The sequence below is a fragment of the Papio anubis genome, chromosome 2 (genome assembly GCF_008728515.1).
Source record: "Papio anubis isolate 15944 chromosome 2, Panubis1.0, whole genome shotgun sequence".
NCBI classification, from domain to species: domain Eukaryota; kingdom Metazoa; phylum Chordata; class Mammalia; order Primates; family Cercopithecidae; genus Papio; species Papio anubis.
The window spans coordinates 54,930,027-54,944,041 of record NC_044977.1 but is presented as its reverse complement, the minus strand read 5'-3'; the positions used below and the strand labels follow the sequence as shown (position 1 = coordinate 54,944,041).

Genomic DNA, 14,015 nt, shown 5'->3' with positions numbered 1-14,015 from the left:
GCACCACTGCACTCCAGCCTGGGCGACAGAGGGAGACACTGTCTCAGGAAAAAAAAAATCATAGACATGTTTTAGGTATATTTTGATGTTTGCTATATTTCACAATTTTTTAAAGAAAAAGATCTAACATCTCCACTTATGAGGTTCCTAGAACAGTCAGCTTCATAGAGACAGAAGCAGAATGGTGGCTAACAGGGGCTGGGGGGATGGGGAATTAATGTTTAATGGGGAGAAAGTTTTTTTTTTTTTTTTTTTGAGATGGAGTCTCATTCTGTCACCCAGGTTGGAGTGAAGTCATGTGATCTCGGCTCAGTGCAACCTCTGCCTCCTGGGTTCAAGTGACTCTCCTGCCTCAGCCTCCCAAGTAGCTGGGATTACAGGCGCCTGCCACCACATCCAGCTAATTTTTGTATTTTTAGTAGAGACAGGGTTTCACTATGTTGGCCAGGCTGGTTTCGAACTCCCAACCTCAGGTGATTCACCTGTCAAAGTGTTGGGATTATAGGCATGAGCCATAGCTCCCAGCCCTAAGACACAGTCTCACTCTATCACCCAGGCTGGAGTGCAGTGGTGCCATCTCGTGGTCACTGCAACCTCCACCTCCCAGGTTCAAGTGATTCTCGTGCCTCAGCCTCCCTAGTAGCTTCGATTACAGGCACCTGCCACTGTGCCTGGCTAATTTTATATTTTTAGTAGAGACGACGTTTCACCATGTTGGCCAGGCTGGTCTCAAACTGCTGACCTCAAGGGATCTGCCCACCTCAGCCTCCCAAAGTGCTGGGATTACAGACATGAGCCACAGCACCTGGCCAAAATTTCAGTTTTATAAGATAAAAAAGTTCTGGAGATGGTGGTGCTGGTTGCACAACAATGTGAGTGTACTTGATGCCACAGAACTGTACACTTAAAATGGCTAAAATGGTAAATTTTATTTTGAGACAGGGCCTTACTCTGTGGCCCAGGATGGAGTGGAGTGGCATGGTGCGATCTCAGCTCACTGCAACTTCTGCATCCTTGGCTCAGGTGATCCTCCTACCTCAGCCTCCCAAGTAGCTGGGACTACAGGCATGTGCTACCATGTCAAGCTAATTTTTCTATTTTTAGTAGAGAGGGTTTCTCCATGTTGCCCAAGCTGGTCTGGAACTCTTGGGCTCAAGTGATCCACTGCCCCTGGATGGCAGTGGATGGCAACTTTTATATGTATAAATACATATAAGCCAAGATGGCAACTTTTATATGTATTTTACCACACAAACACACAAAAATCTAACATCTCCCAGCTAGGATCAGGATGGAAACCACCAAATAAAAAGACTACATAGTCACCTCAGCAGAAAGCAAGATCTGTAATAAACATTTACTTTCTTAGCAAATCCTCAAAACCATAACATGAGGTAGGAACTTTTATTATCACAAGTCCAGAGAGGTAAACTTACTTGCTTAATGCCACACAACAAGCAAGTGGCCTGTCCAGGATGTGATCTTAGGTTTGTCCGACTGCAGAGCCCCCACCCTCACTTTCCAGTGTGTGTGAGGGGGTCAGGAACAGAGGGAGGACTATTGTAAGTGGAGCCCCAGGCACTGTAGGGTCCTGGAGAAATAAGGGGGCAGTGGTGCCAGGAGCTCGATGGGGGTGTCCCTGGCCCTGGTGCCTGGGAGGAGGAGCCGATGTAGGTGGAGGTGCAAGGGCAGCTGGGCAGCCTGGGAGGGGGTCAGGTGGAGGCGTCTGAGGAGGGCTTCATCCAGGACCTGGAGCAGAGAGGTACGTTGTGTTGAGCCCCACATTTTCCAAGCAGCTGGGTACCCACCTCTAAGGGAAATGGGAGTAAGGTGGGCGCTTCCTCTATTCCCCACTGTTCTGCTGCTGTTAATCACGTCTTCTTTATACACAGATGTGCACATTCATACAGGCACTCACACTGCAGCAGAGACTGGCTAGGGGGTCACCCAATCAGTTTCCTCCTAGGCACACACCTCAACTCCATTTCCCAGCCCTCTCACAGCTTGGTGAGACGTGAGTGAGCTCTAGCCAAGTGAATGTAGGTGGCAGTATGTATGCCACTTCCACACCTGGTCCAGAAAAGCCTTACCCACTTGAACCTACACTGTCTCCCTTATCTGGCTGGATATCAACAGCCTGGGTCCCTGAGTACTTACTGCTTGGAGCAGAGCCCACTCCCGTTATTTGACCTTAACATGAGGGCACAGTTCTTGTGTTAAGATTCTGGTAGTCTGGGCTTACTCTGTTAGAGCAGGTAGAGGCATCTGGTGTCCTAATACATGCATGCCTTTGACCCTTTGTACCAGACTCAAAGAATGGCAGACTTAAGAGGGTTTTAGAAATCAGCCACATCAACTCCCTTATTGAACACACAGACAGAATGAAGCTCAAGAGAGTGTTACTTGCCCAAGGCCACACACCAAGATGTGGGTACAGATACAGCCTTGGGAGCCAAAAGGGCTGCCTCCCAGTAGTCCCAAGCTGCAAAGATAAGGTCTTGAGATGCTGTCCATGCTCACCTCTCCCTCCACCCCTCAGAAAGCAGCAAGCAGGTGGGCTGGAGTACCTGTCTTTGGGGCTTGGTGCTCTCAGCTGGCAGCAGAAATCGCTGGCCCAGGACAGTGCCCACACGGGCAGAGTATGTGTGGTCTCCAAGCACAGGGCAGAGCTGTAGTACCATGTGTACCTGTAGTTGACTGGAGAACACTGGGCAACAGAAGAGCCCGGAAAGACAGTGGGCAGCTGCTCGTTCTGTCCCACCCAGTATCACCCCTCCTGCTTTCCTTTGGGGAAACACCACCCCCTTTCTCAGATCACATGTTTCAGTGAGGTCGGTACTATGGCCCCTGCATCCAGAGAGGGACACACAACACGTCAGGACGACCACAGCTATCAATCTGCCTGGCTGTGGGATCCACTCATGATGAGATGCAACCCTGATTTAATTGCTGAAGCCACCAGCCATAAGGACTGTTTTTTCCTGCTGGGGTGCTAGCCTGAAGCTGCCTCCTCTAGCTGGGCCTGGTCACATACACCTCTGGGGGCCACCAAATGCTTCCCAGGCTGCTGTTGATACCACCATCTCCCCAGCCCCTTGCCCCCTTGAGCCAAGTGCAGTTTTTTGGTTTTTTTTTTGAGACGGAGTCTCATTCTGTCTCTCAGGCTGGAGTGCAATAGTGCAATCTTTGCTCACTGCAACCTCAGTCTCCCAGGTTCAAGTGATTCTCCCGCCTCAGCCTCCCAAGTAGCTAGGATTACAGGTGCATGCCACCAACCCCAGGTAATTTTTGTAGTTTTAGTAGAGACGGGGTTTCACCATGTTAGCCAGGCTGGTTTTGAACTCCTGACTTCAAGTGACCCATCTGCCTTGGCCTCCCAAAGTGCTGGGATTACAGGCGTGAGCCACCGCGCCCGGCTCAAGTGCAGTTTTTTTTTTTTTTTTTTAGACGAAGTCTCACTCTGTCGTCCAGGCTGGAGTACAGTGGCGTGATCTTGCCTCACTGCAACTCCTGCCTCCTGGGTTCAAGCGATTCTCCTGCCTCAGCCTCCCGAATAGCTGGGATTACAGGCACCTGCCACCGTGCCCGGCTAATTTTTTTTTTTTTTTTAAGGCAGAGTCTCGCTCTGTCACCCAGGCTGGAGTGCAGTGGCGCGATCTCAGCTCACTGCAAACTCCACCTCCCAGGTTCATGCCATTCTCCTGCCTCAACCTCCCGAGTAGCTGGGACTATAGGCGCCTGCCACCACACCCGGCTAATTTTTTGTATTTTTAGTAGAGACGGGGTTTCACCGCGTTAGCCAGGATGGTCTGCATCTCCTGACCTCATGATCCACCCACCTTGGCCTCCCAAAGTGCTGGGATTACAGGTGTGAACCACCGCGCCCGGCCGTGCCCAGCTAATTTTTATAGTTTTTAGTTGAAACAGGGTTTCACCATCCCTGCCAGACTGGTCTTGAACTCCTGACCTCGTGATCCACCCACCTCAGTCTCCCAAATCAAGTGCAGTTTTAAAGGCTGGCTGGGGTGCAGACCTACCTGTCAGTGGCTGCAGCTGGACCAAGGCACAGCCAGAGCCTGTGGCTACCACACGAAAGTGACTGAGAGTCTTCTTGACACCTTCCAGGATGTCCTTTCGGGATGGGGCCTTCACTGGAACTGTCTGTGGTGCCAGTCAAGAGTGAACAAGCCTTACACAGGCCTGGGAGCTATACCCAGACCCTCCCTGCTCCCAACAGACTCTGGGCAGGGCCACAGTATAGGCAGTGGTCAACTGCCTGTTTTAGGGGACAGGAGAGCCAGCCTTCCCAAATCCATACCCCTGACTCCTCTCTGTAGGGTACTGTATCTAGAAGCATCCCTCCTCTTCCCTGCCCAGACCCGGACTCACAAGATTGACCCCATCAATGTGTTCCAGTTTCAGGGCGGCCTGGATCTTCCCCTCCGAAGCAGTTGGGATCCCATTAGTGACAGCACTGAGGAAGGGGCAGGAGGAGGTCACACAGTGGCTTGCTGGGCCTTCCCCACCACCTTAAGAACCTCCCAGCACCTCTCACCAGTAGGTAGCTGTGGGCCTCTGGGCTCTCTGTGAATGGGTGAAGAACTTCTGGAGGCGACTAGCCGTCTGGGGACAGCTGGAGAGGAGTACAAGCCCAGAGCTTTCCCTGGAATAAGAAGACAAATTACACAAGTTAAAGTCCCTTGAACTCACCCACTAAAAAGGAAACTCTTAGGAAGGAACACTGACCTGCTTCAGGCCAAACACTAACACCAGGACTATAACCTAGACCACCTCCTGAGAAATAAGTAAGGTTTCCCCTTCTTTGATATCAAGACTTTGTAGCTTAATGTGTTTCTCATTTTTCCCCAGCCCCCAGGGAGCTCAGAGCCAAATGTCGTAAGGATTGTCTACCATGTGCCAGAACTCTACTAGAAATTCTGTACATAGTAGCTCTTAAATAAGTTCCCCACAAAAAAGCTCATGAGTTTGTGGAACTGCAGAAATATTTAATCTCAAGTACCATCTTTAATTGATGGCAGTTAGAGGAAAGAGTATCATGGATTGACTAGCAATGCCTGCCACGAGTACAGTCATGGAGAAATGACTGCACACTAAGCATAGGTATTATTTTCTCTATTTTACCATTAGGGGAACTGAGGCTCAGGGAGGGTTTTGTTTTGTTTTGTTTTTTTGAGACAGGGTCTCACTCAGGTTGTTTAGGCTGGAGTACAGTGGCAGGATCTCAGCTTATTGCAGCTGCCATCTCCTGAGCTCAAGTGATTCTCCCATCTCAGCCACCTGAGCAGCTGGGACTACAGGCATGTGCTACTATGCCCAGCTTGTGTGTGTGTGTGTGTGTGTGTGTGTGTGTGTGTTTCTTTTGTTTTGTTTTTTTAAGTAAAGATAGGGTTTTGCCATGTTGCCCAGGCTGGTTTTGAACTCCTGGACTCAAGCAATCCTCCCACCTCGGCCTCCCAAAGTCCTAGCGATTACAGGCATGAGCTACCATGCCCGGCCTCAGGGAAGGTTTTGTTGTTGTTGTTTTTCCAGAGATGGGGTCTATTTTGCCCAGGCTGGTCTCGAACTCCTGGGGTCAAGTGATCCTCCTGCCTTGGCCTCCTAAAGTGCTGGGATTACAGGCGTGAGTCACTGTGCCCAGCGTCAGGGAGGTGTCATGCTTTGCCTGGTATCACACCATCTGTACTTGAGGATTTGAACCCAGAGTCATCAGCTTCCTCCTCTTCACTGTACTTGTATCCACCTCTACGATCTCAAACCTTCCTATGGAAAATGTGTCAGCATATCCCAAAGCAGCTGTTTCCCCACCATAGATGGATGCCTGTACTCCTAGCTTCCTATCACCCCTACCACTTACTTCCCAGATGCTCGGACAACCTGAAGCTCCTGCTCCCCGAGCCCCAGGGACTGGCTCAGCTCTGGCAGCACTGACAACAACGTCAGCTCTCCTGATTTTCCTGGAAAGTAAGAAAGAAAAATTACAAGAGGCCAAAGCTTCACGCCTTCACTTTTCCCTCCCCAGACACAAAACCCCCTTCTGCTGCATTCCCTTCCCACATACCCGGCCTGTACCTGTCACTGGTAGACCCTGTGGCTTGTTCAACGTCACTAGAGGTCCTGAAACATACATCACATGAACATCAGCAAAAGCAACAGTAACCCTTTATGCAGCACTTAAGAATTTCCAGAGCAATTTCTCACACATCTTAGCACATGGCCCCATCATGACTCTCAGACGTGACTTATCTACCGCATACCAAACTGAACTGCTTTCTGTTCCTCTGCCACCTCAGAGTCTTGGCACTTACTGTTTCCTCTGTCCCCAAATTTCCCAGGTCTGGCTCCCTATCACCTTGGCTCAAATGTCACATCACAGAGAGGTCTGAATCTCCAATCCAATGTCTGCCCTCTTCCTACAGTTCCTCACCATTAGAACATCCTGTTTTAGTTTATGCATAGCACTTATCACTAGTAACTTGTTCATTTATTTTCTGACACCCATTTCTCCCGTTAGAGAGAAATCCATTTCTCCCTTGAGAGCGGAAACCCTATCTATCTTTTTCAGCACTGTATAGCCTGCCTAGAACAGTGCCTGGAACACAGCATATGTTTAAGAAATAGTTGAGAAAAGAAATAAATCACTGAATGGAGAGTGGGGTTCAGAGAAATTCAGTTATTTTCCTAAAGCCACACAGCAAGCTGATCACAGAGCCTAGATATCTGACTCAAAGCCTGTGTTTTGTCTATCAATAAACAATAATTTGTTGTCGTTTTTTTAGACTGAGTCTTGCTCTGTTGCCCCAGGCTGGAACGCAGTAGCACGACCTCGGCTCACTGCAACCTCTGCTATCCGGGTTCAAGTGACTCTCCTGCCTCAGCCTCCCCAGTAGCTGGGATTACAGGCGGACACCACCACACCTGGCTAATTTTTGTATTTTTAGTAGAGACGGGATTTCACCATGTTGGCCAGGCTAGTCTCGAACTCCTGACCTCAAGTGATCCGCCCGCGTCAGCCTCCTAAAGTGCTGGGATTACAGGCGTGAGCCACCGCGGCCAATAAACAATAATCTAGTATAGCAACTCCTGTAACTGAGCGCCGGGTATGTGCAAGGCTTGATAGTTATTTGCATCCTCTCCCCACTCTTAACCCTACTGCATCATGGCAGTAAGGTTAAAAGCGGGGAGAGGGTGCAGATTAGGTGGCTCGTCCCAGCTCATGCTGCTAGTGGGAGGCAGAAGCAGGGCTGATCCCGTGGCTTCACTCCGCGGCAGTCCCCTCCCGATCCCTGTGCGGCCGTGCCTCTCACCCCTCACCTTTCCGGTCCACCACGGCTGCCCGCAGCGCATCAACCAACTCCTCCCGACTGAGGTTTTTTGGCAGCAGCCCCGGGAAGGGCTGGTCCCCGAGGGGCCCCGACCGTAGGCGGGAGCCGCGGGGTTGCCTGTGATGCCTGGACAACGAGGGAGAAGCAATGGGAGTCATTCCGTCCAGAGGTGCCGCCCATTCCTATCTCCCGACGCCTCTTCCCAAAACCTGCGGCCTCTGACAAATGCCTCACAATGTCTAGGCTGACCTCGAAAATTCAGGTACGACCGGTCCCATCCTACAGTCGAGGGCACCGAGGCTGAGAGAGGCCAAGGGGCTGTTTTCGGGTAACATCTACCTGATGCAGATCCCGCACGTGCCTTCCCCCTGCCCTAGCCTCCGTCCCGCATGAGGGAGGGGGTACTTAATCACCGGGCTTCGATGCCAAAGCCTGCGTCCTCGGGCGCTGTGCTTACAGCCAGGCCCCGCCGCCAGCCACTCCAGATCGGACCCAAAACACGGCGGCCGTCCATCTCCCGAGTCAGTACAGTGCGCATGTGCTTTCAGAGGAGCAGCGCCACGCTCCAGCCAGCGTGCTGATTGGTCAGCTTGAGTGTCAATCGGAATGGTGACGAGGCGGGACTCAGAGCCTGCGGAGGCGGGCTTTTCCTCCGCCCAGGAAGGAAATGCGGCATTGCGGGCCTGTGCTTTTAGGGAGAGCTGGGGAGCAGACGAATTTGATCTGTTCAGAAAACGTGTCTTGGCCGGGCGGGGTGTCTCATGCCTGTAATCCCAGCACTGTGGGAAGCCGAGGAAGGCAGATCACAAAGTCAGAAGATCAAGACCATCCTGGCTAACACGGTGAAACCCCATCTCTACTAAAAATACAAAAAATTAGCCGGTCGTGGTGGTGGGTACCTGTAGTCCCAGCTACTTGGGAGGCTGCTGCAGGAGAATGGCGTGAACCCAGGAGGCGGAGCTTGCAGTGAGCTGAGATCCGGCCACTGCAGTCCTGCCTGGGGGACAGTGCAAGACTCCATCTCAATAAATAAATAAAATAAAATATACAGAGTCCTCCTTTTTCAGCAGTGAGTAACTCAAGGCCTTGGTGGTTTTGGAGGACAACTGCAGCTAAAGAGTCAATTTGGGCCTAAAGGACTGATAAAGTTTATGATACGTCTGTCATGCTAGCAAAGAAGTCATTAGAAACACTACAGAAGGTCGTGACAGAGGTTGAAATGCCTGCTATTCCAGTACCAAGAGCAATAGTGGAGGCAGAAAGTCCCAAATTGACAAGCAAGGGAATTAGTGGAATAACTCTTCTTTGTCATGTCGGTGTCATGAGGGGAATAGGAAGCTCTTCGGTCCCATTTGCAAATTGAATTTTGGGAGTAAGGAAAACTAGTGTGCATATTCCTGTCCAATTAGCAGGTAGACACATGTAGGTGGAGGAGCCACAGAGGAAGAAGAGACCTTGTGCAAGGCAAACTGGAAATGCAAAGTAAAAAGATGAGATGGAGTACTGTAGCAGGACAAGCCATAGACAAAACTCCTCACACACCGAGTTAAAGAAGGAAGGGGTTTATTCGGCCAGGGGCATTAGCAAGACTCCTGTCTCAAGAGCCGAGTTCTCTGAGTGGGCAATTCCTGTCCCTTTTCAGGGGTCACAACTCTAAAGGGGTGCATGTGAGAGGGTCATGATCAATTCAGTAAGCAGGGGGTACGTGACTGGGGGGCTGCACGCACCGGTAATTAGATCGGAACAAAACAGGATAGGAATTTTCACAGTACTTTTCTATACAATATCTGTAATCTATAGATAACATAACGGATTACGTCAGGGGTCAATCTTTAACTACCAGGCCCAGGGTGTGGCGCTGGGCTGTCTGCTTGTGGATTTCATTTCTGCCTTTTAGTTTTTACTTTTTCTTTATTTGGAGGCAGAAATTGGGCATAAGACAATATGAGGGGTGGTCTCCTCCCTTATTCCCCCCCTTTGAGACTCTTAATAGTGGGAGTTCTCACTTATTTTTACTACCTGTGTCTTCTTGCAAGACAGATCGATAGTGATTCATATAGTACACTTGTGCTGAAGCATTTTGGTGAACAAAGGTAGCGATGAAGCTTTTTGTCATTTGAAGTAGTACAGGTAGCAAACAAGGGAGCAGTAAGCATGTTCCTATTACTGTTATAACTCTTGTTATAAGAGTTTTAAATCCTCCTAGCACTGGGAACCATTTTCTAAACATGGCCCCAGGATTAAATCTATGCCACACTTGCACAGGCACATGTGCCAGTTTTGTCATATCTCTAACTATGTCTTCAACTACTTGTTCTTGATTGTCTATGTGTAGGCAGCAATTAGTAAGGTTAAATTTCCTACAGACCTCTCCTTTAGGTGCTAGCAAGTAGTTGAGAGCTAATCTATTTTGATAGATAGTATTTCTCATCTGAGTTTCTTGCCAGGCTAGAGTAGTCAAGGCTCTGCTGGTTTTGTTAGTGGTTATTTTTAAGACAGCTGGTAACCGTATCATTTGGTTGATCATGTAAATGGGGGTCCAGTATCCCCACGAGCCGTCTTGTGCCTAAGTAGCCAGCCTATAATATTGTATGATTCTCTCAGGGGACATTTATCATTTTTTCAATTTCCTATAACTATGCTTCTCTTTTCACGGGAAGCATAGACAGGGAAGCCCAGGAGTTTGCCTGTTTTTATGGGCAGTAGGAAGAAAGATGGTTTAATAGTGCCAATAACACAACTACCCACCTACTGGTCAGGTAATTTGGCGTAAACTCTATACCTACATATCCAGTATAATCCAGTGGGGGCTGACCAGTCCTGGTGGGACTCTGGGTGGGTCCACACGGTTTGCAACTTTGGGAATTTACTAAATGAATTTCTCTATGTGTGATTTGAACTCCACTAAGTGACTGTTTTTGTGGTACTATTATACAGTTTCTATCTCAGACAACTAAGTCGTCCTACAGGGTGGGTGAATTCTTTTCCTTCTCTAGCTATGCAATTTGTCCAATAATTGAGGTTTTAGGACCCAGAAATTATCAGGGTGAGTCTTTTGAGCCGGGAATTAATCAGGAACTGGGTCTGTAGGTACTAATTCTCAGGTTTCCCACGGCCATTGATCTCCCATTACAGTTCCTCCACATACATAACATGAAGTGACATTGAGAGACTGGGCTACATGCTCGGCTAATTGCAAAAACAAATTTCTTATTTTTCCTTGAATTTCTGGTACTGGCACATTTAGTTCATCATAGAAGGTTTGAAACACTGGCTCAGGAGAGTGTTTGTAAATTTCTCCTGGAACCAAGATATTTACTTGAGGATCCAGTCCTGCTGTGTCGATTCCTAAGGTCACATGCTCCTCTTTTTACCAGCGAGGATCAAGGGGGTTGGTTATTACTAGCTCTGAGGGGTTATATTGTCCTTTGGTACAGGAAGGGCCATTTTTTCCTTTCTGAAGGTGGACTGGATCCATTTTTTTTTTTTATCCAGGTGGCCTAAATGACACAAGACAAGTATTTATATTTATTTCTACGCAGTCCTAATTTATGACAAATGTACTTATTTTCTGCCATATCGCCTCTTTTCCAATTAAGAGAACAACACCTTATTCCTAACTTATTACTATTAATAACAGCATAGGCATCAAATTTTAAGGTGACTTTTTTGGGCACCTTTTTTTCTTCTGCTTTGGCTAAGACTTTACTCCTATCGTTTATGAGCCCCTACCAGTCCTTAGTCCTTAATCTTATTTTAAAAACTGTGATCATGGGAGGCTCAGATGGGTCATAACACACATTAGGTTGGTCATTTCCTGGGCTACATACCTGGTATAGAATAACATTATACAAACAAGTTCTTTTTAGAGTTCCAGTACACTTATAATAACCACAAAATAATAGGACCATAGCAACCTTTTGTCTTACCTCAGTGACTTGATATGTACACTGGAAACAGTCCTCAGTCTGAGGAAGTTCAGTTGAAGTCCTTACTGTAAAAGTCCAAATTTTAAGGAAAATGAGTCCTGCGATGAGTTTCCTCATGCTTTGGCTGTGCGTGGACCAGTCAGCTTCCAGGTGTGACTGGAGCACCGCTTGTCGTCTTCTTCAGAGTCACTTTGCAGGGGTTGGCGAAGCTACTCCCGTCCACGTACCGCTCACAGTCTACTGATGTTTAAGGATGGTCTCGGAGGTTGGGCCTGCTAGAATAAACTGAGTCCAACCCCTCTACACAGTTATGTTCAACTGGGCTCTCTGATACCAGGAGCAAGTTGATAGGGTTTAGGCTGTTGCAAACTTTAATGGTTATGTGGGGATTTTCACATAGCAAGCTTTGGTACTTGGTTAATCTAGCATTTGTTAACCAATGATGTCCTTTGGTAGTCATTAAAGTTACCACAGCATGGGGGGCCTTTATATTCAGGTTTTGCCTAAGGGTTAGTTTATCTGCTTCTTGTGATAACAGGTCCGTTGCTGCTAGGGCCCGTAGACCTGGGGGCTAGCCTTTGGAAACCCTGTCTAGTTGTTTTGAGAGACAGGCTACTGACCTTGGCCAGGGCCCCACAGTCTGGGTTAAAACTCCAACTGCCATTTTTTTCCTCTTTCTGACACATAGAGTGTAAAGAGTTTTGTCAGGTCAGGTAGCCTCAGGGCTGGGGCCGACATGAGTTTTTCTTTTAATTCATGAAAAGCTTGTTGCTGTTGGTTGTAATAGATGTAGTTTATCTAATCTACATTTTTATTAACTGTCACCTACCAAAATATTGACTCAAATCCTGCAGCTATTTGATTTCAAGCTTTAAATTGATCTGGTATTCCTTGTGGGACTCTAATTGCGTCTAAATAGACACGAGAGTCGAAAGACCTATAAGGGGCTTCTCTTGCTTTACAATATCTCATTTTTTTTTCCTTCTGGTTGATGAAATGCCAGGGTGAAAGGGATAGCCAAATGGACTAAAGTACAAATGCCACTCCAGTTATTCGGCAGAGTGCCCAGTAAAGGTCCACCACAATACCACCACACATCTGCTTGGGGATGAACAAGGGCTGACTGATTGATAACCTCTTGAAAATTCTTAAGCTCACTGCATCCTTTCAGGTCTCCAAGGAACGCTAAGTTTCCTCCCTGTCGTGAGAGACACGAAGTGAACTTAGTGTTGGGAGACAGAGGCTGGATGGCCCTTGGGGGCTGATCCGCAGGGTGCCGGACTGTGGGATATAGCAGAGAGAGCTTGGCACGACTTATTACTCCAGGCTGTAGAATCCTGGAAAAGAGCTACTACGCAGCCTACACCTGGTCGACTGGAGGACCACCTTAGTGGAAAGGGGAAAATCTGGGCCTCTGGCCTGCCATGTGCACAAGCATAACAGTTGCTTTTGTTTAATGTACAGATGGAATATTTGATCCATTTTAACCAGGCATTTGCATCTTGGTGTCTTGTCTTAATTGCTAACATTTGTTTTAAGTCTTTAACTTCTATGATCCTCTAGTAAAATGGATGTATGGTTTTAGGAAATTACAAAAACTGGTTGGGGCAGTCCATCCTTGCTCTTTAGTGGCCCACAGAATGTTGGACCAACTATGGCATGAAAGCTCTACATTGAGGGGCAGGACTCCTGCATTGGCACTGAGGTCTTTATCAAAATCTCCCCGGATTAAATGGTCCTAGTTTACTAATGCCCAGTCTGAGGAGAGTCAGGAGGGACAGAAGTACTTTTCTGAAGTAGAAAGCTGTCTTTGACTTGGGAAGTCCTCACATGGTATAACAAGGCAAGCATTAAATGCAATAGTTTGAGGTGAAATTGACTTGGTTATGTTAATAACTAGATGGTCAGCAATAGAATGAGGAAAGAAGAAAGGGTAATAGAATAGATGAAAAGAGTTAAATTTTTCTTAGCTTTAGTTTGGTAGGGTTTTCCTGTGGGACTATGGCCCAGACTCTGGAGGGGGTGGTGCTTTCTTGACTCGAGTGTGATGAGTCCATCCTTTTTTTTTTTTTTTTTTTTTTTTGCTGTACAAACAGCAGTCTTGGTGGTTAGTAGCACAAGGTAGGGTCCTTCCCAGGATGGCTTGAGTTTTTCTTCTTTCTAACCTTTGATGAGAATGTGATCTTCAGGCTGGTGCTGGTTTACCGGAAATTCTAGGAGTGGTACATGTGCTAAAAGACTTTTCCTAGACAGGCTAGGAAACCAGGAATTTCAAGCCCAAAAGCAGGATGATTTTTGCTATCGTGGCCACACAGAAGCGCTCTCCCTTCTAAGGCTGTCTCTGCACCTTGCAGCTTTCCAGGATGGGCCTTAGAAAAACCCTGTAGGTGTCCCTGGAGATTCAGGCCGGCTCTTTCCCAGGCTGGGAATGAAAGACCTGGCCAGTCATATGCAATTCCGGAATGTTGCTCAGGCTGGAGTGCAGTGGTGCAATCTCGGCTCACTGCAAGCTCCGCCTCCCGGGTTCACGCCATTCTCCTGCCTCAGCCTCCTGAGTAGCTGGGACTACAGGCGCCCGCCACCATGCCCAGCTAATTTTTTGTATTTTTAGTAGAGATGGGGTTTCACTGTGTTAGCCAGGATGGTCTCGATCTCTTGACCTCATGATCCGCCCGCCTTGGCCTCCCAAGGTGCTGGGATTACAGGTGTGAGCCACCGCTCCTGGCCTCACCTGTTACTTTTT

At 48.1% G+C, this 14,015-nt stretch overlaps 1 protein-coding gene across 4 annotated transcripts; it reads right to left on the bottom strand.

Annotated features, from left to right (window-relative positions):
* Positions 1 to 1,343: 1,343 nt before the first annotated feature.
* Positions 1,344 to 7,926, bottom strand: RPUSD3 (RNA pseudouridine synthase D3). Of its 4 annotated transcripts, none has more exons than XM_003894125.4 (9): positions 7,757 to 7,926; positions 7,333 to 7,469; positions 6,091 to 6,135; positions 5,876 to 5,975; positions 4,556 to 4,663; positions 4,390 to 4,474; positions 4,038 to 4,161; positions 2,568 to 2,707; positions 1,344 to 1,749 (listed from the first exon to the last, which is right to left on the bottom strand). In XM_003894125.4, the coding sequence occupies exons 1-9, from the start codon at positions 7,879 to 7,881 to the stop codon at positions 1,558 to 1,560; spliced, it is 1,056 nt and encodes a 351-aa protein (XP_003894174.1). In that variant the 5' UTR covers positions 7,882 to 7,926; the 3' UTR covers positions 1,344 to 1,557. The 4 variants fall into 4 exon arrangements, with proteins under 4 accessions (XP_003894174.1, XP_009198513.2, XP_009198514.2 ...); XM_009200249.3 differs by having other exon boundaries at positions 7,593 to 7,874; XM_009200250.4 differs by lacking the exon at positions 7,333 to 7,469 and having other exon boundaries at positions 6,080 to 6,135; positions 7,757 to 7,870.
* Positions 7,927 to 14,015: the final 6,089 nt, after the last annotated feature.